This window comes from Mobula birostris, chromosome 8 (genome assembly GCF_030028105.1).
Source record: "Mobula birostris isolate sMobBir1 chromosome 8, sMobBir1.hap1, whole genome shotgun sequence".
Taxonomy (NCBI): Eukaryota; Metazoa; Chordata; class Chondrichthyes; order Myliobatiformes; family Myliobatidae; genus Mobula; species Mobula birostris.
In genome coordinates this window covers 73,871,471-73,898,672 of record NC_092377.1, presented here as the reverse complement: position 1 = coordinate 73,898,672, position 27,202 = coordinate 73,871,471, and the positions used below count along the sequence as shown (strand labels likewise).

The 27,202-nt window shown below is 40.8% G+C and overlaps 1 protein-coding gene across 5 annotated transcripts in view; it reads left to right on the top strand.

Annotated features, from left to right (window-relative positions):
* LOC140202214 (uncharacterized) overlaps positions 1-27,202 on the top strand; it is a 245,481-nt gene that overhangs the window by 116,406 nt on the left and 101,873 nt on the right. For all 5 annotated transcript variants that reach the window (XM_072267081.1, XM_072267080.1, XM_072267082.1 and 2 more), the window contains one exon: positions 18,762-19,008. In XM_072267081.1, coding sequence (XP_072123182.1) covers positions 18,762-19,008 — 247 coding nt within the window. The remainder of the gene's footprint in view (positions 1-18,761; positions 19,009-27,202) is intronic.

Here is a 27,202-nt window from a genome sequence, read left to right as displayed (position 1 = left end):
AGCCATTGTGAGAGTCCACTGGTTGTTGATTTCTTCCATGAATAGGCTATGCAGCGTTTGGCTTACAAAAAACAAATATTAAGCAGAGACCTTGCATTTTTGGAGGTTACGAAGTCCTTTGGATAAATATTCAGAATACATAATTTAGGATCAAGGGGCACCTTTTTTCCAATAATCTGACTAATCAAATCCAGCACCTTCTTCCAGAAGCAGATTATCCGGGGGCACCCCCACATACAATGGAACAGAGACCCCTTTTGGTGGTTACATTTAATGCATGTGTCTGGAATGTTGGGGTTAAAGTGATGCAACCTGACTGGAATAATGTACTGTCTGGTTATCCATTTGTATTGTAATAATTGAGAATGAATGTTCACTGATTGAGTTTGAACTAAGGAAAAAGCTTCTGACCACTCTTTTTCTGACAGATTGTCATGCAAATCAGGTCCCCATGCTTGTAGTATGTTGTTTGATGACTCTTCGCATTTACTTGCAAACAAATCGTATAATACAGACAAATGGCCCCTAGCTTCAGATAATTTCAGAGTGATATATTCTAGGGTAGATAAAGGAGGGAGCTTCAAATTGTAACCTTGCCTGGACATAATAAAACTTCGCAACTGAAGGTATTTAAAAAAGTGTTTTGTTGGAATTCCGTTTGTGACCTTGAGGTCTTCAAATGACATAAATGTATTGCCATTATAAAGATCAGACACCTTAGCTATGCCTCAGGTCGACCAAGTTTTAAAACCAGGGTCTGCTGTGCCAGGCCAGAAGCTATCATAACCAAAGATAGGAGTAGACTGGGATAACTGTGATGTCTCTCCCAGATATGCAAGAGCATCATGTCAAACCATTATTGTATTTTAAGGCTGACAATCTTATGCATTTTTGCAGTTGTCCCTTTGTTAGAGGTGCTATTTTCAGCTGAAATGTAAAGCCCAAGGTTATATCTTTCCTCATATTAGGTTAAAAAAAAATCCAGTGGCAACTTTTTGAAAGATAAATGGATGTTATCACACACGTGTGCTGACAAATAATTACCCATTAAACAACTGCTTATGTCAATTATCTGACCGTTGTTAAGTGATGGTGGGAGCTTGTTGTGTGCAGATTGGTTGCCCTGATTCCTACTTTCACTGTGATAGCAAATCAAAACTACTTTATTGGCTGTAAAGCCCTGGCATGTTGCCGAAGGTACAATGCAAATGCAGACTCTTCATTTATTGATGCATTAAAGAGGAAGTTTGATGAGAGAAAAAAAATTAGATGGATGTGTAGGTTGGGTAATATAAAGAGACTCACGTGGAACCTAAACGTGAGCATAAACCAGGTAGGCTGAATGGCCTTTATTTGTGTGGTAGATTCTGTGTAATTAACAGCAAGGTGACAGGGACAGATGGCTGGAAAATGGATATGGACATTTTTTGTTTCCACAACACAGTAACAATATTGTATTTGTATCAGGAGAATTATTCTTTTCAATTATCTGGCACTTACTGCGCTGTTCTACTGAAAGGCCTGACAATGTTCTTTGAAACCTGCTACATTAGAGTCTTTGATCTTGAATAGTGTTCCAAAAAAGAAGCTGCTGTGTTGAATGAGGGCAAATTTACATCTGTCATATTCCAAATAAATATAGCACTTTTAGCTGAAAGATGAAAGCATTACTCTAAAATGCTATGCAGCCTTATTCTATTTTGTTAAAGAAATTGCTTTGAAAAGACTGTAGTTTAGCTCAGCTTCATGCATTTAATCAAGAATGGAAAATAAGCACAGGAAAACACAAAAGATTGAAAATTTCAAAACTCTGCTGGTATCACTGCCTGGAAAACAAAGTTATGTTCCAGGTTTGCTGGTTGTTATCCAGTTTTCAGGGAAGCTATGCGAAGAGTGAACTCACTCCTTTGGGTGATTATAAACTGACCTACCCAGAAGGTGCCTCCCTTACTCCTGAATTAGAAGATTATGGGTTCAAATCCTGCTACAGTTGCTTGAGTATGAAATCCAGTGAAGTAGGGTATTGCCAAATGTGTTACCTTTAGAAAGGGTTTTAGGTAAGATCCCCACCTACTCTCTTTCAAATGGGCTTAAATTATTCCATGACACTGTATGGAAAAACAGTGGCTATAAAATCTGTTCACCATATTAGTTTTAATCTCCAATCAACACAACAGTAAAATAACACAACAGTAAAAATCAACACAACAGTAAAATGTGGTCACCCACATTGTTACGTGTGGGCAATTTTGCAAATTGACTGCTGTGCTTTCTACGTTACAACACTTATACTGGACTTCAAAGAGCACTTCATTCACTGCAAAGTGTTTTAGGAGCTTTTTTGAAACTGTGAATGAATTTTCTAAATTTTTTGGAAAATCTTTCAGTTTTGAAGTATTTTGCTAATATGCTGGACCAATTGTGTCAGCACTTCACTCTTAATCTAGATGTAAATGCAATATTGGAACATGGATCTCACAACTGGACTCCATGTGATTATTCTTTACATTTTTGATAAGACCTCAAAGGATTCTTCTTCCAGGTTCTGTATGTGTCACAGCAGCAGTTGGGCAAGATGAATATGGGCTCAAGGGAAGTCGGTCAACTCTGTCATTTTTTTGCCTCATAGGTACTGTAAATATTGACAGACCTGATGTGGAATCATAACCCAAAACATTGACAATTCCTTTCCATCTGCAGATGCTGCCTGACACACTGAGTTCCTCCAGCAGTTTTCTTTTTACAAAATCCCAGATTGCAGTACCTTCATTTTCTTACGTTTTCTATGTGTTGATAGTGTTTATTTGCAGTGCTTTCTGAGGGAGAGTGCTTCAGGGGAAAGTGACCATTTCCAATGCAATCAGTAACAGTCAACCAGTCCACTGCAATCTCCCATTGCTCTAAGCTTCGTGTATCATCCTCAGAGCATATCTTTTACTTGTTGCTTTGTAACAAATCCAGTTAATGCTTTCACTAGTTGTTGTGGTTGATAGTCCGTATTTTTTCTAAATGTTTGTCATCTAGGGGAGCTCCAGATGGAAATACTATCTCCTCACTGTCAATCACACAGGTACACTGCAAGAATGTGTGCTGAGCCCACTGCTCTACTCTTTCCAATGAATGTGTGGCAAGGTACATTTCAAACACCATCTATATATTTGCCGATGACACAAGTGTTGGCATAGTCTCAGATGGTGATGATGAGGCATGTAGGACTGAGATAGATCAGTTGGTTGAGAAATGTGATTAGTAAGTCCTAGGAACTGATTGTGGCCTTCAAGAATGGGAAGTCTGGAGAACATACAATTTCTTGTCAAGGGGCCAATAGTGGAAGGGGTGAGCAGCTTCAAGTTCATGGGTGTCAACATCTGTGAAGATCTATCCTGAACCTAACATGTTGATGCAATCTTAAAGCAGGCTCACCAGAAACTATTTCTCATTAAGAGTTTGAGAAGATTTGGTATGTCACCAAAGACTTTAACAAATTTCTACAGATGTACCATGCAGAGCATTTTATCTGGTTGTATCACTGTCCAGTATGGAGACATCCATGCACGGGATCAAAAAATGCTGAGGAGGATTGTAAACTTAGCCAAGTCCATTTTGGGCATGAGCGTCTTCACCATTGAGGACATTTTCAATAGATGATGTCTCAAGAAAGTAGTATTCATCATTAAGGACCCTTACTATCCTGGACATGCCCTTGTCTCATTGCTACCTTCAGGGAGGAGGTACAAGAGTCTGAGAACATACACTCAACATTTTGGGAAAAGCTCCTTCTCCTCTGCCATCATATTTCTGAATGGTCCATGAAGCCATGAATGCTACCTCAATTTTTGCTCTTTTTGTACAATGTATTTATTGTTTTTCTTTCTTATTCTAACTTACATAAATTCTTTATGCATTGCTTTGTACTGATGCCACAAAACAACAAATTTCACAACATAGTTCAGTGATAAAGATGTAAATCTGATTCTGCTTCTGCTTTTGATTCAAAGCAAGACCAATCAGTGCTTCTGGAATGATGATGAATCCTTGAAGAGGACATCCCAATGATATGTTGGGTGGTAGATTATTTGGCTATTGTTAATTACTCACTCTGAAAGTAGGTAGAGCAAGAATTAGAAGGATTTGCTTAATACATAACAAAAGAATAAATTACAGGAAAATAAATTGGGGAAATGAGCAGATGGAAGTCCTTTGGGAGCTAACAGAAAAGCCAAAGTGAAGATCAGAACTGCCTTAAAAAAAGCATTACTTGCACACAAATCCTAACAGAGCTGTTACTTTGGTGCCAAATTTTTTTTTTGAAGTCCAGAGGAGCATCACTAGTACAAGATAACTCACAAAATGGGAGATTATTTTATAGCAGAATAACCACCTATTTCTGGATCTTTCAGATCTATGGGCTTTGTAGTTTTTACTGGGGAAAAATATCTACATGCATAATAGGGTATACCCTAATTTAAGTTCATTTTGCTTTATACTTAACTCTCCTATGTACATCACTGGGGACAACTTGTTGGTGACTTACTGAAAAGTGAGCTTCTGAATGGAATGTTGTGCAAGCACTTTCAACAGTAGCAGGTATGCTGTTGGGTGTAGTGATAGATACAAGTGGTTTAATACAGTGGAGATAAACTACTTATTTATTTGTTTTATGGAAAAGCCTGCAAAAAGTAGTGGATATGGCCCTGTCATTCATGGGTAAAGTCTTCCCCACCACTGAACACATCTATATGGAGTGCTGTCACGGAAAAACAGCATCCATCTTTGTGGAGCCCCATCATCTAGGCCATGCTGTCTTCTCATTCTTGCCATCAGGAAGAAGAGCCTCAGGACCCACCACTACCAGGTTCAGGAACAGTTATTACTCCTCAACCATCAGGCTCTTAAACCAAAGGGGGTAACTTCATTCAACTTCACTTGCCCCAGTACTGAACTGTTCTCACAACCTAAGGACTCAATTTCAAGGACCCTTAATCTCATGTTCTTGATATTTATTGCTTATTTATTTATTATTATTATTATTTCTTAGATTTTCTTTCTTTTTGTATTTGCATGGTTTGTTGTCTTTTGCACGTTGGTTGTGTGTCCATCTTGTGTGTGGTCTTTCATTGATTTTATTGTGTTTCTTTGTACTTATTGTGAATGCCCACAAAAATGAATATCAAGGTCATATATGGTGACATATATGTAATTTGATAATAAATTTACTTTGAACGTTTCACTTTTTCCACTGTTTTCCACCTTGATCTAAGGTAAAGCTTTGCCAACTCTCTCCACTCAATGGATGTTTCCTTAGAGTGGCCTGAGCAGATTCTGCAGAGAATTTTTAACTATGCTTAATATGAATAAAGTAATTAAGAAAAGAATTGTGCATGGAATTTATTATTTGGTTCAGTCCATTAATGCTAATGCTGAAGACTGTCACCATTAAACATTAATGGAAACATTAGAAGGATCTGAGAGAAATTTCATTAGCCTTTGGTGCTTTGGTGCTAATGGAGGGTGTTGAACAACAATGCAGCCTGTTGGTTTTAACAGGGCATTCTTTAGAAATGTAAAATATTGTTAACTTTTATCATAAATCAAGGTTTGACTGTGCTCTTACTTTCAGATTCCCATGCTGTATAACAGAAGGTCAATGTGCAGTGCTATGGAGTGAAGAGATGCAGATTTGAGGTGTTGGACATTCTCCCTTGATTGACTATCCTTGAAATGGGACCTCAGAATCTGTATCGTTTAATATCACTGGCACAGGTCGTGAAATTTGCTGTTTTGTGGCAGCAGTACAGTGCAATAATTAATAAAAAGTAATAAGTTGCAATAAATCTACACACCTATATATACATATATAAATTAAATAAGTAATGCGAAAAGGGATCAAAAATAGTGAGGTGGTATACATGAGTTTATTGTTCATTCAGAAATCTGATAGCAGAGGGGAAGAAATTGTTCCTGAAATGTTGAGTGTGTATCTTCAGGTTCCTGTACTTCCTCAATAATGGTAGCAATGAGACAAGGGCTTGTCCTGGGCTATGGGGGAGTCCTTAATGATGGATGCCGCCTTTTTGAAGCATCGCTGGTGGCTGCGGGATAACTGTTCCTGAACCTTGTGGTGTGAGTCCTGAGTCTCCTGTACCACCTTCCTGATGGCAGCAGCGAGAAGAGAGTATGTCCTAGGTCGTGGGGGTCTTAGGTGGTGGATGCTGCTTTCCTGTGACAGCACTTGGTGTAGATGTGCTCAATGGTGAGAGGGTTTCACCCATGATTAACTGGGCCATATCCACTACTTTTTGTAGAATTTTCCACTCAAGGGTGTTGGTGTTTCCATATCAGGCTATAAAGCAGCCAGTTAATACACTCTCCACCACACAAACTTTGTCAAAGTTTTAGATGTCATGCTGAATCTTCGCAAATTTCTAAGGAAGTAAAGATGCTGTCGTACTTTCTTTGTAATTCACTTACATGCTGGGCCCAGGACAGATCATGATAAAATGATAGCACCAGGGGATTTAAAGTTACTGACCCTCTCCACCTCTGATCCCCTGATGCGGACTGGCTCATGGAACTCCAGTTTCCTCCTCCTGAAGTCAATAATCATCTCCTTGGCCTTGCTGACATTGAGTTGGAGGTTGTTGCTGTGGCACCACTCAGACAGATTTTCTATCTCCCTCCTGTATGCTGATTCATCGCCATCTTTGACATAGCCCACAACAGTAGTGTTGTCATCAAACTTAAATATGGTATTTCAGCTGTGATTAGCTACAGTCATAAGTGTAAAGTGAGTAGAGCAAGGAGCTGAGCACACAACCTTGTAGTGCACCAGCATTGATGGAGGTTGCGGAGGTGATGTTGCAAATCCAAATCGACTACGGTCTGCAAGTGAGGTACTGAGGCCGAGGTCTTGAAGTTTGTTGATTAGTTTTGAAGGGACGATACATACATCAGGATGCTATTTATTAACTGTAGTCAATAAATAACATCCTGATGTATTTATCTTTGCTTGCCAGATGTCCAGAGAAGAGCCAATGAAATGGCATCTGCTGTGGGCCTGTTGTGCCAGTAGGTAAATTGGAGCAGATCCAAGTCACTTCTCAGTCAGGAGTCAACTTAGGCAGGAGCTGATATATTTCATCTTCAATCTCTCAAAATACTTCATCTCGGTGGATGTAAGTGCTACTGGATAATAGTCGTTAAGGTAGGTTACTATGTTCTTCTTAAGCACCGGTATAATTGAAGCCTGCTTGAAGCAGGGTTGGTAACTTAGACTGCAATGTGAAGGGTTAAAGATCTCAGTGAACATTCCAGCCAGTTGATCAGCGGACTTCTTTAGTACTCAGTCAGGTGCCCCATCTGGGCTGGATGCTTTCCTTAAAAGCTCTCACATCGTCATCAGAGACTGAAATCAGAGGGTCATCAGGGACTGTGGGAGTTTGTGATGGTCCCTCCATGTTTTTACTGTCAAAGTGAGCACAGAAGGCATTGAGCTTACATTGGAAGTGATGGCCTGTTATCACCGGTGGTGGTTGATTTCACTTTGTAAGGGGTGATAGCTTTCGAGCAGCCTTCATTGAATCAAGTTTAGTCCGGAGTTGACCCTTTGCCTGTAAATTGGCTTTCTGGAGGTCATACCTGAATCTCCCACTACTTTCTTGGTTGCTAGACTTGAATACCTTTGATCTGGCCCTCAGCCGATTATGGATTTCATGGTTCATCCAGGACGTCTGGTTAGGGAAGACTCTGAATGACTTTGTGGGGACACACTCATCTGTGACTATTTTTATAAAGTTTGTGACAAGCGTGGTGTATTCATTCAGATTCACAGACAAGTCCTTGAACATGGCCCAGTCCACCAGTTCAGAAGCAATCCTGTAGCACTGTTCTGCCTCTTGAAGCTAAATCTTTGTTTTCTGAATTTCTGGAGCCTTTCCCTCTACCTGTATGCAAGTAGGAAAAGGACAGTCAGGGGTTCAGATTTCTCGAAAGGTGGTCTGGACGTGGAAAGGTATGCATTCCTTATCTTAGTTAACAGTGTGTTGGGACCTTTGGTGCTACAAGTTATATGCTGATGGTAACTAGGCAGGGATTTCTTCAAACAAGCCTAACTGAAATCCCACAGTATCATATGAAATGCTTCGAGATGGACTGTTTCCTTTTTGGCGGTGGTATCATGCAGTATCTCAAACACCACATTATAGTCCACATTATAGTGGTATATAAACTATGGGCTGATAAATAGAATGATCTGCATTTGATCATTAGGTGTTCAAGGTCAGGAAAACACAAGTTTGACAGAACTGACACCTTGGAGCACCACAGAGAAGAGTTTATCATGAAACACCCACCTCCACCTCTTGCCTTTTCTGAATCAGCAATTTGGTTCATCCTGTGTATCAAGAAGTCTTCGGGTCTGATTGCAGTCCCTAGCATACTCTGAGTAGGCCATGTCTCAGTAAAATACAGAACTCAACAGTTCCTTATTTCCCTGCAGTACTGCACCCTTGCCCTTAGGTCTTCAATCTTGTCTACTGAATCTTTCAGAAAATTGTTAAATATGTAGCTCATTAAATCGGTTCAAAAGTATGTTGCTAAAAGGCAAATCACATGCTGAAGATTGCAGTGAGCATAATCCTTTCTTTTTAAATCTTCTTATTAAATTAGTACACAAAGTGTAAAACATATAGCAACCAATACATTGTTAGGATATAAATACAGTGAGCATAATTCAAAAGTGGTATATTTAGAAGTTTTGTACATAGCCCACGGACCATCGCTGTGGTTCACTGGTGCCACCTTGCGGATGATGGGATGTTCTCAGTGGAGTAAATGTAGTGAGGTTAAGTTACAGAATTTGTTCAGCCACTCCATATTCTAATGCTCAAATTAAGACTGAAATACTTACAGAGGTTGCAGTTTTAATTTTTTGGGCTCAGCATGCTCGCCATAATTAAAGAACAATTATGCCAGAATATATGCCGCTTTACCTGCCACCTACAGTAAGTTATCTTGGACATTTGCTGCATTTGAATGAAGAATGGGGATGTTAAATAATGTAATTTCTCTGCATCACCAGGAAATTAATGGGTTGAATTTATTGCCACTGAGATTGATATTCCCTAATTAGATTCATTATCATGTGAAACCAAGATCTAGTGTATTTTTATTCTAAAATACAAGAAATGCAGATGAACACGGAGATACTGAAAAAAGAATTCGATCTGTGGAAAAAAATATTGCCTTCTCAAAGCTGATATCTAAATCTGATGAGATATTGAGGAGCCAAAGATATGGTATGCTTTTGTGTGGGTTGTGAGTTCACTGACCACAAAATGGATCTGGTACATGTTGAACTAAGAGTTAGAGCCTGATCCAGCAAATTACAAGGTTCTATAGTACAGATCTGAAACAGCTTGTTGTTTGCCATTAGGCTGGTTCTAACAAGCATGACAACAACTCATGCTTTAATAACAACATTAGAACTCTGAGCACAAACATAGAAAGTCATTTTTATTGACTGAAATGAGCAACAGGTGCAAGCTTATAAAGTGTGAAAAAATGATAAGTTTACCCCAGAAAGGTGTGTGGTTTTAAAGGCCACTGCCTTATTCTGAAGCAGGTTGTTTTCATTTGTTTACACTTCATAATTAGGTAGAGGTGTAAAGTGATTATCACTGATATTTAACCTATGTCGATAAACGTATTGCATGTCCATGTGCAATGGCCCCTATTTTCATCTGCTAATGTGGCTTGAAATTTAGGGCAATGAAAGTTCCCGATTTCAGTGCTTGCCAAAGTGGATCTATTTAGATTAACCCCACCACCCAGCACTGAATCTATTGCCTTTTAGGTTATGAATCTTAAAATGCTTTTCTAGGCATTTTTTAAATAAGTTTCTGCAACATTTGATGTCCTTGATAACCAGCAGTGTCTTTTGATTGTAAAAAGACAGAAGGATGAACAATTTTATCTTTGTTTGAACTCAGAGAGGCTGCTGCGTCTGAACGTGCCGCCATATTATCATCGTCAGTGGCAACATGAGTACCAGTCTGCCCCAATAGTCATATATGTAGTCAGCAGTATTACCAATGATTAGGATTGGCCTTTATTCTCCTTTGGAGGCATTAATTTTTCTGAAATCAGAGGTGAAAACCTACTAAAGCAAACGTGAGACACTTGAGGGCTCCTGCAGTACTCACCTGATTATCTTCATCACCTAACCTCTTTTTTAATGCAGGCATTTAAAATATCGATTGATTGCCTACTGTAAAGTGAAATGTCAGTGGGATGGAATACAATGACACCAATTACAGATGAAGGCTCAAAATCTGTATCTTGTTCTATTCCAGTGAGTGACACTTCTGTAGAAAAGCATCCTGGACATCCCACTGGGACACAGTATGAGAGTGAGGAGCCCTGCCATGCCTCTAGTTACCTGAATAATAATTAAAAACACAGCACCACAGCTGAACACTTTCTTACCACCAGGGTAATTTGCTCATTTGTTTAATTAAATGGATATTATGATCTTAATTTCAAGCGTTATTATTTAAAATCCAAATAGTTTTAATTGTTCTCTTTTCCCAATTTCCTAAATCAACCCACAGCCCTAACTTTGAAATCTGAAATATAGAAACTGATTCTCACCAATCAGCTTCCTGCTGACCTCTGATGTTGTGCTTTATTTTGTTTCAAATCCCCCCGGCACAAACACAGGTTCCCATTGATCTGCTTCATTTTACTGCACTCAGGTAGGCTCAGGCTTTACTTATGTTATTCACTGCCTTCATTTGCCCTCACAGGTCAGCCACCACGGCTGCATGTGGGTTGGATAAATGACGTGCCAAAATAAATTAAAAATACAATAACTGGTGTAAGACGTTCAGGCAGTATTTCAATTGCTTTGCTAATGCCAGTTCCTACATTTAGCCTGACCTAGTCTCATTTGAATAAGTATTCAGAGTACTGGGATCAGTGGCATGATTCATACCCTTTTTACTCGAGCTGTTTATGGATTTACATACAACGAATTACAGCACAGAAAAAGGCCACTTGACCCAATATTCCTACTAATGTTTATTCTCACACAATACTCTTTCCATATCTTCATCTACCCTTTCAGTATAATCCCTAAAAGAGACCCAAGGGTAATAGGGCAAATGCATTTGGCATCAAAGATCAGATTAACCATGGTGTCACTGAATGAACAGAAAGCTTTGAAGAGGATTATGGCCTATGTCTTTTCTTGTGTGTCGTGCCATCTTCTTTCATCAAATAATGTACTATTTTTGACCTTCTGTGTATCATTCATGAAGTTTTAAGTATTTCTGAGCATCTCACCTGACTGCAATGTGGTCATCATGCCAGTATTTCCTGATTGTTGTGTGGCATATTATAAGACAATTTCTTGACCTACCCACAAGCCTGTGGAATGACTATTCTCCCTCTTGGGAACCAACATCCTTTGATTTGGAAAAGCATGATGCTTTGTTTTGTTACCATAAAATAGTGCCAATAGTGCACTACGTCTTTTGCATTATCCTCCTAACATTGCCCTCAAGTTTTTTTTCTCGAGATTATCTATCTTCCTTTCAATGGTTTGAATCACCTACTAGTATGGTGATTCATACTAGTAGCAAATCATACCAGAGAAACATTTGATAGTCTTATAACAGCAGGATAGAATCTGTCCTTGAGCCTGCTTTTAGGCTTTTGTATCATCTGCCCAATGAGCAATGGCAGAAGAAGGAATGTCCAGGGTGAGTGAGTTCTTTAATTATTCTGGCTGATTAATTGAGGCAGCAAGAAGTATAGACAGAGTCCATGGATGGTAGGTTGGTTTCAGTGATGTGCTGAGCTGTGCTCACGACTCTCTGCAGTTCCCAGCAATCATGGGCAGAGCAGTTGTCATACCAAGCTGTTATGCATTCAGTTGGAAGGCTTTCTATGATGTATCAATAAAAATTAATAAGAGTCAAAGGGAACATGTGGAATTTCTTTAGCCTCCTGAGGAAGCAGAGACTTTGGTGAGTTTCTTGGCTTTGGATCTATGAGGCTGGACCAGGACAACTATTGGCAATCTTCACTCCTAGGAACCTTTGTTTACTTTTCAATCTCAGCACTGTTGATGTAGAGAGGAGCATATGCAACACCCTTCTTCCTGAAGACTGTGAGCAGCTCTTTTGTTTATTCTGACATTGAAGGATTGTTTTTTGTCATAATACCATATTATCTCTCTATCTCTTTCCTGTACTCCGACTCATCATTATTTGGAATACTGCTCACTATGGTGGCATCATCTGCAAACTTGTATCTGCAGTTTGAGGAGAATCTGGCCATGCAATCATGAATATATAGGGAGTAAGGACAGACCTAAGGATGCCAATGTTCAGAATAATCATGGGAGAGATGTTGCTGCCTGTCCTTACTGATTGCAGTTAGTTGGTCGCAAATTTGAGGATCCATTTGTAGAGGAAGTAGTTGACTCCTAGGTCATGGAATTTGGAGATGAGTTTGCTTGGATTATAGCATTGAATGTGGAGCTTTAATCAATAAGTAGGAGTCTGTCATCCAGGTGTTCCAGAGATGAGAGCAGGACCAAAGAGGTGACATCCGCCATAGACTGATTTTGACAGCAGGCGAACTTCAGCGGGTTGAGGTTATCTGGAAGGCTGGACTTAATGTGTGCCATGACCAACTCCTCGAAGAGCTTACATGTAATGATTAACCTCTTAATGCAAGTGGTAACCACAGATTGAAGAAGGAAGAGGTTAAAATGTCTGCAAGTACCCCCAGCAACTGATATGTACAGAATCTAAGGACACAGCCAGGGATATCATTGAGACCAGAAGCAGTTTGTGTGTTCACCCTCCAGAAGACTGATCTTACATCCACAATGGGGACAATGGGTTCAGGTGCATTGGAGGATAGTTGCCTTGAGGATAGTGACAGACCAATCCCTTCTGTTCAGTCTGTGTATATAATGTATTAGGCTCACGGGAAAGGGAAGTGCTATTGTAATTATGTTGCCCATTATAACATCTAAGTCCCTCATCAACTGACGGCTGGTCTGGGACTCTATTTCAGAATGATACTGTCTCTTAGTATGTTATAGATTTACAAAGGTTGTAATTCGATTTCATGTGAAGATCAGGGTAACTTGATTTGAATGCTGCAGTTCGAGACTTCAGCAGGGAATGGCTCTCCCACTTCATCCATGGTTTCTGGTTTGGGAACACCCAGATTTTCCTTTTTGTTACACAGTCCCCAACACACCAAACCATGGGCTGCATCCTACAAGAGTATTTTTGAAATTTAATTCTTGTCAGATTTTGAAATGGTGAGTAGGCAGTGCCATTTATCATACTGTACAAATAATCCGTGGAAAGTTGCTCCTGATTTCTCATTAGAATGATAAATGCACTTACTGAAGATGGAAAATGCTTAATGTACCTTTGAATGATGGTTGTGAGCTCTCCTTTACTTTGCATGGGGGAGGCCAGCTGATGCCTCCTTCGGTCTCCTTCATTTACATGAATAACACAGCTCTAGCCATATTACGTGAGCAAAATAAAAACCGACCTTGATTTTATGAGCCCACATGCAATTATTTTCACCCAGATTATGACTCAAGGAAAATAGACTTAGAGATCAGGAAAAGTTTTTATCACCTTTTACATCCTCTAGAATCACAAAAGTTTTAAAAACAAACTAATTTAGTAGCTTTGAAGGATAGTTCCTTATGTTGAATTGGTAAAAAGGCCACCGATTTGCATGCAGAGAGAAACAAGATGAATGACCAATAATTTAATGAAATATAAACAAAGTGACAAAAATGAGGACATTTTAGATCACTCGATCTGACAAGCTAATACGGTTCTGCAAAGTATTTCTGGTATTCCTGTTTTTTTAAATTTAGGTTTTCCACTATCTGCAATATTTTGCCTTTGAATTGCTACAAATGATGATGGTTAAAGAATAAATCTTGGCAAATGAGAACGAGAAAACAGGCCTCACACATAACAAAACAAATCACATCCTCCAAAAATGACCTACTGTATAACCTCCCACCAACATTAACGGTCCTCAAGGAGACACTAGAAAATGTATTCAGAAAGCCAATCAGCTTTATCACCCATCTCAGCATCGAGAAGAGAGGAAACAGTTATCCTCAACCAGGACTGCCTAAGCAGAAGTCAGCAGGAATATCAGGGATTCTTAATATTATGACATAGGATATGTTTTTGGCCACTTCAGAGGCAACTATGCTTCAGTTTAACAACTCATCTGTGAGTAGGGTTGCCAACTTTCTCACTCCCAAATAAAGGACAAAAGTAGCAGTTAAATACGGGACACTTGTGTTTACCCCGAGAAAGACTACCATGATCATGAAACCTTGCGCGGGCACCTCTGTGCGCACACGTGACGTGCGCATGCATGTATGTGCTGATTTTTTTTTCTACAAATCAGTTTTGGTTTAATCTTCCTGATTCTGATACACTGTACATACATTATTTCTACTTTATATAGGCTGTGTACTTATCATATCATTCCTGCTTTTACTATATGTTAGTGTTATTTTCGGTTTTATGTGTTATTGGTATGATTTGGTAGGTTATTTTTTGGGTCTGGGAACGCTCAGAAATTTTTCCCATATAAATTAATGGTAATTGCTTCTGCGCTTTACGCCATTTTGGCTTATGAACGGTTTCATAGGAACGCTGTACCTTAGCGGGGGAAATACAAGACAAGGGCGGTCCCATATGGGACAAACCAATTTAGCCCAATATACGGGATGTCCCGGCTAATACGGGACAGTTGGCAACCCTGTCTGTGAGGCTCCACATTTGACTGGTTAGCATTTTCTTGGCTTTATACTGAGTTGATTAACTCTCTGTAGTACACTTGAACCCATGATCTTTAAATTTAAATTCATTGTTTCTAAGCAGCAAACTATCGAATCATCTGGTGAACAAAGGATCGACTTAAAGAAAGGTAAAATGCTGTTTGAAACAGCTGACGCAGAACAAAGCTGCTTACTTGATTGGCACATCTTCCAACACTCCGAACATCAACTATTGACTGGGGGTACAATCCACAAATTACCATGTATCTAAGATATTCCTGCAGCACTTCCCAAATTTCTAATTTTCCCAAGAAGGACAAAGGAATAACACCAACAGCATGATTGTCTCCAAATCATACATCTGGAAATACAAGATTAATGAAGTTGTTGATAGTACCTTAGGTGAAAGGTATGATATCTTGGTGAAATGGCTGAGAAGTGGCAGATGCAGTTTAACCTCAATATGTGTGAGGTGTTGTTTTGGGATTACTAAAAAGACTAGCGTATACCAAATGGAGGGCCTACAGAGTATCAACGAGCAGAGGAACCTTGGTGTACAGGTATAAAGAACCTTGAAGGTGGATAATATTATGGTCAAGAAGACATATGGAATGGTGGTGTATTTTGAATTCAATAATGGAGTTTATACTACAACTTTATAAAATATTGGTTCGACTAAAGCTAGGTTTCTGTATGCAGTTCTAGTTGCCATATTAGATAAAGAATGTGATAACACTTCAGAGGGTACAGAGGAAATTCCCCAGATCATTGCAGGAGATGGGATGTTTCAGTGATGAAAAGAGACTGGAGAACTTCTAAGTTTGGGCCTCTGTCCCTCCCTCTGCAACTCTAATCCTCAGCTTCCATATCAGGAGACCACAGTCAATATAGATCAGAAATAACATCTCCTTGCGGGCTCACTTCAAGAATGTGTGTTTAGTCCACTACTCTCTGCACTCTCATGACTGTGGTTAAACACAGCTCAAACACCATTAATAAATGCACAGATAAAACCACTGTAAAATCTCAGATGACAACAAGGTGGTACACAGGAGTGAGATAGATTAAGTGGTGTTGCAACAGCAACCTCACTGTCAGTGTCAGCAAGACCATGGAATTAACTATGGACTTCAGGAAAGGGGAGGCAGTAGAAAGTGCGCCAATGCTCATTGGGGGTCATCGGTGGCAAGGATAAACAGCTTTAAGTTCCAGGGTGTTCTTGTAGAAACATTCCAAATGTTAAAAGGCCTGAACAGATTAAATATGGCAGAGTTATTTCCTATGTTAGGGAAGTCTAGGACAAGAGGTCATGACTTCAGGATTGAAAGATGTCCACTTGGTACAGAGGTGCGGAGAAATTACTTTAGTCAGAGGGTGGTAAATCTGTGGAATTTGTTGCCACGAGTGGCTGTGGAGGCCAAGTCATTAGGTGTATCTAGGGCAAAGATAGATAGGTTCTTGATTAGCCAGGACATCAAAGGGTATGGGGAGAAGGCAGGGGAATGGGGATGACTGGAAGAATTGGATCAGCCCATGATTGAATGACGGAGCAGACTCAATGGGCCAAATGGCTTACTTCTACTCCGATATCTTGTGGTCTTATGGTAATTAAAACCTACAAAAACTACGAATTTATAGAGGGAAGTGTTTCAGAAGCTGATTGCAATTTGGAACTTCATCAAACAGACTGATCCTTGTTCCATGAGTCTGTCTGCATTAGGTCTGTCTTCATCACTGGCTTCATATCAAGTGCACTGTAATTCCAAGATACATTGAACTGCCTAAACTACTTTCTCATTCGGGGCCAACCTCTTCCCAATCAACAGCGCTAACTGATTATATCAGTGTGTTTTAATGAATTCTGGAGGCAAAGTATGATGCACTGACAATTGTCTAGTCCCAATGCATTAAGATTTTAGACCAAGATTTAATTTCAAAGCAATCTTCTGTTATAATATTAAGAACAATTGAATACAGTACTCTTCAACTATAAATCAAAAAAATAAGCAGAACTACTTGTGACAGGGAAATTACTGTCACGAAGTGGAATAAAGCCTGTTGTATAACAGTGAATGAACAACACTGTGTTGGAGGATTTATTGATTTCAGACCAATACCTTCGTATTTACAATATAGCAAAGGTAAACCAATAATTATCAAATGGATTATTGCAAAGAATATAATAATGTGTATTTAGTTTCCTAAATATCAATACAGTTATAAACTGAAAAATATACTAACATGTGCTTAGTGGCCACTTTATTAAACACCTGCTTATTAATGCAAATATCTAATCAACTAATCATATGGCAGCACCTGAATGCATAAAAGTATGGAGGCATGGTCAAGATGTTCAGTTGTTGTTAAGACCAAACATCAGAATGGGGGAAGAAATTAGGTATTAATATTGAAGTAGTAAAATGGATTCAACAGTGGCTGGATGGATAACTGTTTGTCGGATTGGAGGCTGGTGACTAGTGGTGTGCCTCAGGGATCTGTACTGGGTCCAGTGTTGTTTGTCATATACATTAATGATCTGGATAATGGGGTGGTAAATTGGATTAGTAAGTATGCAGATGATACTAAGATAGGTGGCGTTGTGAATAATGAAGTAGGTTTTCAAAGCTAGCAGTGATTTAGGCCAGTTAGAAGAGTGGGCTGAAAGATGGCAGATGGAGTTTAATGCTGATAAATGTGAGGTGCTACATTTTGGTAGGACTAATCAAAATTGGACATACATGGTAAATGGTAGGGCACTGAAGAATGCAGTAGAACAGAGGGATCTAGGAATAATGGTGCATAGTTCCCTGAAGGTGGAATCTCATGTGGATAGGGTGGTGAAGAAAGCTTTTGGTATGTTGGCCTTTATAAATCAGAGCGTTGAGTATAGGAGTTGGGATGTAATGTTAAAATTGTACAAGGCATTGGCAAGGCCAAATTTGGAGTATTGTGTGTAGTTCTGGTCACCGAATTATAGGAAAGATGTCAACAAAATAGAGAGAGTACAGAGAAGATTTACTAGAATGTTACCTGGATTACAGCACTTAAATTACAGAGAAAGGTTGAACGTTGGGTCTTTATTCTTTGGAGCTTAGAAGGTTGAGGGGAGACTTAATAGAGGTGTTTAAAATTATGAGAGGGATAGATAGAGTTGACGTGGATAGACTTTTTCCATTGAGAGTAGGGGAGATTCAAACAAGAGGACATGAGTTGAGAGTTAGGGGGCAAAAGTTTAGGGGTAACATGAGGGGGATCTTCTTTACTCAGAGAGTGGTAGCTGTGTGGTACAAGCTTCCAGCAGAAGTGGTAGAGGCAGGTTCAATATTGTCATTTAAAGTTAAATTGGATAGCTATATTGTCAGGAAAGGAATGGAGGCTTGTGGGCTGAGTGCGGGTTGGTGGGACTAGGAGACAGTAAGCGTTTGGCACGGACTAGAAGGGCTGAGATGGCCTGTTTCCATGCTGTAATTGTTATATGGTTATATGGAAATGTGATCAAAATGACTTTGACTATGGAATGATTATTAGTGCTAGACGGGCTAGTTTGAGTGTCTCAGAAACTACTGATCTCCTGGGATTTTCACACCCAACAGTCTCTACAGTTTACAGGGAAAGCTGTGAGAAACAAAAAAAATATCCAGTGAATGGCATTTCTGTGGGTGAAAAAGCCTTGTCAATGAGAGAGGTCAGAGGGTAATGGCCAATCTGGTTCAGACTGACAGGAAGGTGACAGTACCTCAAATAACCATATGTTACAATTGTGGTGTGCAGAAGAGCACCTTTTAACACGCAAGTGAAACCTTGAAGTGCATAGGTTACAGTAGTAGAAGGCCGCTGAGTTTAAATGCTCATTTTTAATATTTAATTTAATATATAGATTAAACATGTTAAAATAGCTCTTATTTTATTACAGAAAAGTCTTGATGGATTTTGGAATTCCAAGAGAAAACAACAGTGTTAACAGCATCAATTTCAGAAGAAGAAACATGAGCCCCCGACTACTAAGTAGTCAGGGAAAGCTGCTCAATAGCACCTGCCAGCCAAGCGTCCAAGATTTATCTGCTGTCATGAACTCTGGAAGGAGCAATGATCACTGCAGGACAACCGTACCAAAACAGAAACCGATTAGAAACACACCTCGTCAGAGGGAAATATGTGAGGTAAGCATTTAATAATGATAACTATATCACTCAATAATAAACATACTGTTTTGGTTACTGTTGTGGGGGGATGACCTCCCAGGGGAATGCCATAGAGACCAGGTTAATGGCACTGAGCAAGCGTCCATTGCAGCAGGGAAAGAGGGAGAAGAGGGGAATGGTAGTGATAGGGGACTTGATAGTCAGAGGAATTGACAGGAGATTCTGTGGACATGAACAGGCCACCCAGGGTGGTATGTTGGCTCCCAGGTTCCAGGGTCAGACACATCTCAGATCACATCCACAACATTTTGGAGTGGGAGGGGGAGCAGCCAGATGTTCTGGTACACATTGGTACCAATGACACAGGAAGGAAAAGCAAAGAGGCTCTGAAGAGAGAATTTAGAGAGCTAGGGAGAAAGTTGAGAAGAAGGACCTCCAGGGTAGTAATTTCTGGATTGCTATCTGTGTCACATGCCCGTGAGGGTAGTAAAAGGATGATCTGGCAGATGAAAGTGTGGATGAGAAGCTGGTGCAGGGGGCAGAGCTTCAGGTTTTTGCATCATTGGGATCTCTTCTGGTGGAGGTATGACCTGTACAAAAGGGACGGGTTGCACCTCAACCCAAGGGGGACCAATATTCTCACAGGCAGGCTCATTAGAGCTGTTGAAAAGGGTTTAACCTAATTTGACAGGGGGAAGGGAACTGGAGGGAAGGGAATCAGGATAGGACGGATGGTTAAAAAAGCAAAGACAGCATACAATCAGACTGTCAGGAAGGGCAGGAAGAGGACAGGAGAAAATTGCAGCCAGCGGGGTGAGTATAGTCATAGTCATAGTCATACTTTATTGATCTCGGGGGAAATTAGTTTTCTTTACAGTTGCACCATAAATAATAAATAGTAATAAAACCATAAATATTTAAATAGTAATATGTAAATTATTTATGCAGGAAATAAGTCCAGGACCAGCCTATTGGCTCAGGGTGTCTGACCCTCCAAGGCAGGAGTTGTAAAGTTTGATGGCCGCAGGCAGGAATGACTTCCTATGACGCTGTGTGTTGCATCTCGGTGGAATGAGTCTCTGGCTGAATGTACTCCTGTGCTCAACCAGTACATTATGTAGTGGATGGGAGGCGGTGTCCAAGATGGCATGCAACTTGGACAGCATCCTCTTTTCAGACACCACCATCAGAGAGTCCAGTTCCATCCCCACAACATCACTGGCCATACGAATGAGTTTGTTGATTCTGTTGGTGTCTGCTACCCTCAGCCTGCTGCCCCAGCACACAACAGCAAACATGATAGCACTGGCCACCACAGACTCGTAGAACATCCTCAGCATCATCCGGCAGATGTTAAAGGACCTCAGTCTCCTCAGGAAATAGAGATGGCTCTGACCCTTCTTGTAGACAGCCTCAGTGTTCTTTGACCAGTCCAGTTTATTGTCAATTTGTATCCCCAGGTATTTGTAATCCTCCACCATGTCCACACAGACCCCCTGGATGGAAACAGGGGTCACCGGTACCTTAGCTCTCCTCAGGTCTACCACCAGCTCCTTAGTCTTTTTCACATTAAGCTGCAGATAATTCTGCTCACACCATGTGACAAAGTTTGCTACTGTAGCCCTGTACTCAGCCTCATCTCCCTTGTTGATGCATCCAACTATGGCAGAGTCATCCGAAAACTTCTGAAGATGAGAAGACTCTGTGCAGTAGTTGAAGTCTGAGGTGTAAATGGTGAAGAGAAAGGGAGACAAGACAGTCCCCTGTGGAGCCCCAGTGCTGCTGATCACTCTGTCGGACACACAGTGTTGCAAGCACATGTACTGTGGTCTGCCGGTCAGGTAATCAAGAATCCATGATACCAGGGAAGCATCCACCTGCATCGCTGTCAGCTTCTCCCCCAGCAGAGCAGGGCGGATGGTGTTGAACGCACTGGAGAAGTCAAAAAACATGACCCTCACAGTGCTCGCTGGCTTGGCCAGGTAGGCGTAGGTAGACGATGGCATCCTCAACTTCTAGTTGGGGCTGGTAGGCGAACTGGAGGGGATCTAAGTGTGGCCTGACCATAGGCCGGAGCAGCTCCAGGACAAGTCTCTCCAGGGTCTTCATGATGTGGGAGGTTAATGCCACCGGTCTGTAGTCATTGAGGCCGCTGGGGCGTGGCGTCTTCGGCACAGGGATGAGACAGGACGTCTTCCACAGCACAGGAACCCTCCGGAATCTCAGGCTCAGGTTGAAAACATGGCGAAGTACTCCACATAGCTGAGGGGCACAGGCTTTGAGCACCCTGGTACTGACACCATCCGGTCCTGCAGCCTTGCTTGGGTTGAGATGTTTCAGCTGTCTTCTCACCTGTTCAGCTGTGAAGCCCACTATGATGGTTTCGTGTGGGGAAGTGGTATAGTCATGAGAGCAGGGTGAGGGACTGTGAGGTGGGGTAGGAGGGGAGAGTGGAATATGTGTTGGTTGGGGGCTGACAACAGATGACTCATGGGATGGGCAGGGGCTACAATGTCAAATCTGTTAAAGAACAGATTAAGTTCGTTGGCCCTGTCCACACTGCCTTCAGCTCCTCTGTTGCTAGTTTGCCGGAACCCAGTGATGGTCCTCATCTCCCTCCAGACCTCTCTCATACTGTTCTGCTGGAGTTTCCACTCAGGCTTCCTCCTGTACCTGTCTTTAGCCTCCCTGATCCTGGCTTTCAGGTCCTTCTGTATTGCCCTCAGCTCCTCCCTATTTCCATCTCTAAACGCCCTCTTTTTAGCATTCAGGATATCCTTAATGTCCTTTGTTACCCATGGCTTGTTATTTGAATAACAAAGGACAGTTCTTGTCGGAACATTGCAGTCCATACAGAAGTTGATGTAATCAGTGATGCACTCAGTGAGCCCATCCATATCCTCTCCATGTGGCTCACAGAGTGCCTGCCAGTCTGTCACCTCAAAACAAGCCTCCTCTGACCATTTTCTCACTGTCCTCGAGGTTGCAGGTTTACTCTTCACCAGAGGCACGTAGCAGGGTTTTAGATGCACCAGGTTGTGATCTGACCTTCCCAGTGGAGGGAGGGGAGAGGAGCTGTATGCATCCTTAACGTTAGCGTACATCAAATCCAGAGTCCTCTCCCCTCTGGTTGTACAGCTCACATACTGCGTGAAGTTGGGCAGTGTTCTAGCCATGGTAACATGGTTGAAGTCACCCAGGATGGTAATGAGGGCAGTCAGGTGCTGGGTTTGTAATCTGGCTATGACGGTGTAAATGATGTTAAATGCCGACGTCGGGTTGGCAGAGGGAGGGATGTACATGACAACCACAATATCAGTGCATTAGGGATGCAGAATCAGAAAGGGTAGCAAATACAGTATTCAAAGTGTTATATCTCAATGCACACAGTATAAGAAATAAGGTGGATGATGTTGGTACACTCTTACAGATTGTCAGGTATGATGTTATGGCCAACACTGATTCATGGCTGAAGGATGGTTGTAGTTGGGAGCTGAATATCCAAGGTTACATATTGTATCAGAGGGATAGAAAGATAGGCAGATGGGGATGACGTGACTCTGTTGGTAAAGAATGGCATCAAATCATTAGAAAGATATGACATAGGATCAGAAGATGTTGAATCCTTGTGGGTTGAGTTAAAAAAATGCAGATTTTTAGCTACAGATTACAACAGGAAATAGAAAAGACGCGTCAAAGGGTAATGTTATGATAGTCATGGGAGATCTTAACATGCAGGCGGATTGGGAAAATCAAGTTGGCAATGGATCTCGAGAGTGAATTTGTTGATTGCCTATGAGATAGTTTTTTTAGAGCAGTTTGTCATTGAATCTAGTAGGGGATCAGCTATACTGGATTGGGTGTTATAAGGCGATTAGGGAGCTTAAGGTAAAGGAACCTTTAGGAGGCAGTGATCACAATATGATTAGATTCAGCTTGAAATTTAATAGGGAGAAAGTAATGTCTGACATCGCAGTATTTCAGTAGAGTAAAGAAAATTACAGTGGTATGAGAGAGGAGTTGGCTAAAGTAAGTTGGAAGGAAATGCTGGTAGGGATGACGGCAGAGCAGCAATGGCTTGAATTTGTGGGAAAAATGAGGAAAGTGCATGATAGAAGTATTCCAAAATCAAAGAAATACTCAAATGACAAAATATTATAACTGTGATTGACAAGGGAAGACAAAGCTAATGTAAAATAGAGTGTACAATAAAACAAAAATTAGCAGGAAGATAGAGGATTGGAAAACTTTTAAAACCAAGAGAATCATTGGGATGGAAAAGATGAAATATGAAAGCAAGCTGGCATAGTGGACTGAAAAAGCTTTTTCAAATTTATATAAAAAAAAAGAGAGCTGGCAGTGGATATAGGACCGCTAGAAAATGAGGCCGCGGCAATAATAACGGGAGACAAGGAGATGTCAGATGAACTAACTGAGTATTTTGCATCTGCCTTCACTATGGAAGACACCTGCAATGTGCCAGGTGTTGAAGGGTGTGAGGGAAGAGAAGTGAGTGCAGTTACTATTATAAGGCAGAAGGTGCTCAAAAAGCTGAAAGACCTAAAGGTACATAAATCACCTGGACCAGATGAACTGCACCCTATAGATCTGAAGGTGGTAGCAGTAGAAATTGTGGAGGCATTAGTAATAATCTTTCAAAATCATTGGACTCTGGCATGATGCCAGAGGACTGGAAAGTTGCAAATGCCGCTCCACTCTTTAAGAAAGGAGGAAGGCATCAGAAAGGAACTTATAGACCAGTTAGCCTGATTTCAGTGGGTGGGAAGATGTTAGAGTCAATTGTTAAGGATGAGGTGACGGAGCACTTGGTGACACAGGACAAGATAGGACAGAATCAGCATGGTTTCCTTAAGGGATAATCTTGCCTGATGAACCTGTTGGAATTCTTTGAGGAGACTACAAGTAGGATAGATAAAGGGGATGCAGTGGATGTTGTACATTTCGATTTTCAGAAGCCCTTTGACAAGGTGCCACACATGAGGCTGCTAACCAAGCTAAGAGTCCATTTTATTACAGGAAAGTTACTAACATGGTTAGAGCATTGGCTGATTGGTAGGAGGTGGCGAGTGGGAATAAAAGGATCCTTTTCTGGTTGGCTGCCAGTGACTAGTGGTGTTCCGCAGGGGTCAGTGTTGGGACCACTTCTTTTTATGCTGTATGTCAATGATTTAGATGATGGAAGAGATGTCTTTGTTGCCAAGTTTGCAAGTGATAAGAAGATTGTTGGAGTGGCAAGTAGTGTTGAGGAAATGGAAAGGCCCCAGAAGGACAGATTAGCAGATGGGCATGAAGGTGGCAAATGAAATAGAATGTTGGAAAATGCATGGTCATGCACTTTGGTAGTAGAAATAAATGTGTAGACTATTTTCTAAATGGGGAGAAAATCAAAAAAATCTCAGATGCAAAGGGACTTTATGCAGAACACCCTAAAAGTTAACTTGCAGGTTGAGTCAGTAGTAAGGAAGGGAAATGCAATGTTAGCCTTTATGTCAAGAGGTCCAGAATATAAGAGCAAGGGCATGATGCTGAGGCTTTAAAAGGCACTGGTGAGGTCTCACCTTGAGTATTGTGAACAGCTTTGTGTTCCCTATCTAGGAAAAGATGGGCTGGCATTAGAGAGGGTTCAGAGGAGGTTCACAAGGATGATTCTGGGAATGAAAGGGTTATCATATGAAGAATATTTGTTGGTTTTGGGCCTGTACTCTCTGGAATTTAGAAGGATGAGGGTGGATCTTATTGAAACCTTTTGAATATTGAAAGGCCTAGACTGGGTAGATGTGAAAAGATGTTTCTCATGATGGGGTGTCTAGGACAAGAGGGCACAACCTCAGGATAGAGGGGTGTCCATTTAAAACAGAGATGTGGAGAATTTTTTTTAGCCCGAGGGTGGTGAATTTGTGGAATTTGTTACCACATGCAGCTGTGGAGTCCAGGTTGTTGGGCAGAGATTGATAGGTTCTTGATTGGCCACAGCATCAAAGGTTACGGGCAGAAGGCTGGGGAGTGGGAGTGAGAAAGGGAAAAAAGGATCTGCCATGACTGAATGACAGAGAGACTCGATGGGTTAAAAAGCCTAATTCTGCTCCTATGTTTTATGGTCTTATAACAATCATTTAGCAACTGCAATCTAGGTGAAATAATATTTTGAATACATTATCATTAAAAAAAATTCTTTTAGAGTTATATCTCCAGGCAGTGACACGAGCTAGTTACATCAATTCATTATACCGTGCCTCCAAAGTTCACTCTATTGACTTCAATAGAATGAACTTTGGAGGCAGAGTGAAATTCTGGAGTAACTATGAAGGCAGTTTATGACAGGACAAAGGTAAATTTCTAAGCAATTCTCTTTTACAACAATTTAAAGGACTTGCTGATTTTATTGTGCATTTATTTATTGAGATAGAGTACAGAATAGACTGTTCCACCCCTTTGAGCTGCGCTGTCCAGTGACACCTGATTTAACTGTAGCCTAATCATGGTGCAATTTACAATGACCTATTAACCTACTAACTGGCATGTCTTTGGACTGCAGGAGGAAACTAGAACACCCAGAAAATAAATACCATGCATTCATGGGGAGGACATGCATTTGACATAAGAATTGAACTTTGTACTCTGACACCTCAAGCTGTAAAAGCATCGCATTAACCGCAATGTTACTGTGATGCCCATTTATTTGAAGTTTTTTCAGTATTTTCAGGAATAATTTTTGTTAGGGAAACCTAAGATGAGCGGACATGGCCTAAAATGAAGACAAACCATTTAAGGGAGTTTCCATATTGGCAGGATGTTAGCTGTTTGGAATTTCAAATAATAATAATGCCTTTATTTATAGAGCACTGTTAACAGAGATGATGTTATTCAGAGTGCTTTACAATGGGATAAAAGTACAAATGTGAAAATAAAATAAAAATAAGCATGAGAATAGATGAGGAAAGAAGTTAGTTAAATAAACAGGTTTTGAGTTGCCATTTAAATGTGTCAAATGAGTCTGCATCCCCTATAGTTTTAGGTATTAAATTCCATAGTTTAGTTCAGACATGGTCCTGTAGTCCACAACAGCCAAGCTGGAATATGTTGTGGAATTGACAGTACCATGGGAAGATGGTGTCGAAGAAGCTTATGAGGGAAAAGACTAAGTACTCTGAACTGGCAACTGAAGCTGCCCAGAATGGCTGGAAGACCAGGATTTTCCCTGTAGAAGTGGGATGCAGGGGATTCGTTGCTACATCTACAACCAGCCTATTGAAGAAGATGAGGATGAAGGGTCACTCCCTCCAACAAGCAATCAAGTCCTTGTCAAATGCAGCAGAAGAAAGCAGCAATTGGATTTGGATTAAAAGGAAGACAACAACTGGGCTGCAAGATGAAGACAGGAAGGTATGGAACTGAGGGGGGTGTATCTGGGACGCCAGGTAGCACCACTGAGCCCTCTGAGGGTGTCGTGGGCTTATCATCGAAACGTCAAAGAAGGAGGGTGCCCACCTGATGACCCCGATGACGTACCACTCCAAGCCCACTGCCAACATCGAGAGTGCCGATTTACCATAGGGATTGAAACATCAAGTCCTAGTAGCTCTTCCACAGTGTGGTTCAAAAGAGCTGACCTGCCAGTTATCTTTTGAGGGCGATTGTTTAAGCTTAAGAGATCAACGGAAGAAGACTCGATGGCTTAAGCCGGATTATAAAACGCAAATGATTCTGTGATGTACTCCAGTTCCAGACCATTAAGAGCTTTAAAAACAAGTAAAGGAACTTTAAAATCAATTCTAAAAGATACAGGAAGCCAATGCAGAGTAGTTAGCCCAGCAGTGATGTGCTCCCTCATCCTGGTTTTGGTTAAAAGTCTAGCAGTGGCAATCTGAATGAGTTGAAGTTTGTCAATAGATTGCGTTGGAAGGCCAGTAAAAAGTGCATTGTAGTAATCTAGTGTATTCGATATAAAGGCATGAATTAGTTTTTCAGTACCATAACAGAAATGAATGTACCCTTGTAATATTTCTTAAGTGTAGAAATGGTGCTTCGGCCACTTTCTTTCTATAGGATTTAAAATTTAAATCTGAATGAAGGAAAACACCCAGGGCTAGTTATTTCTGATTTTCCCAAGATTAACTCTTTTTGGCATTGGGACCAACCAGAATATTTCAGTTTTATCTTCATTTAGTTTCAGGAAGTTATTACTCATCTG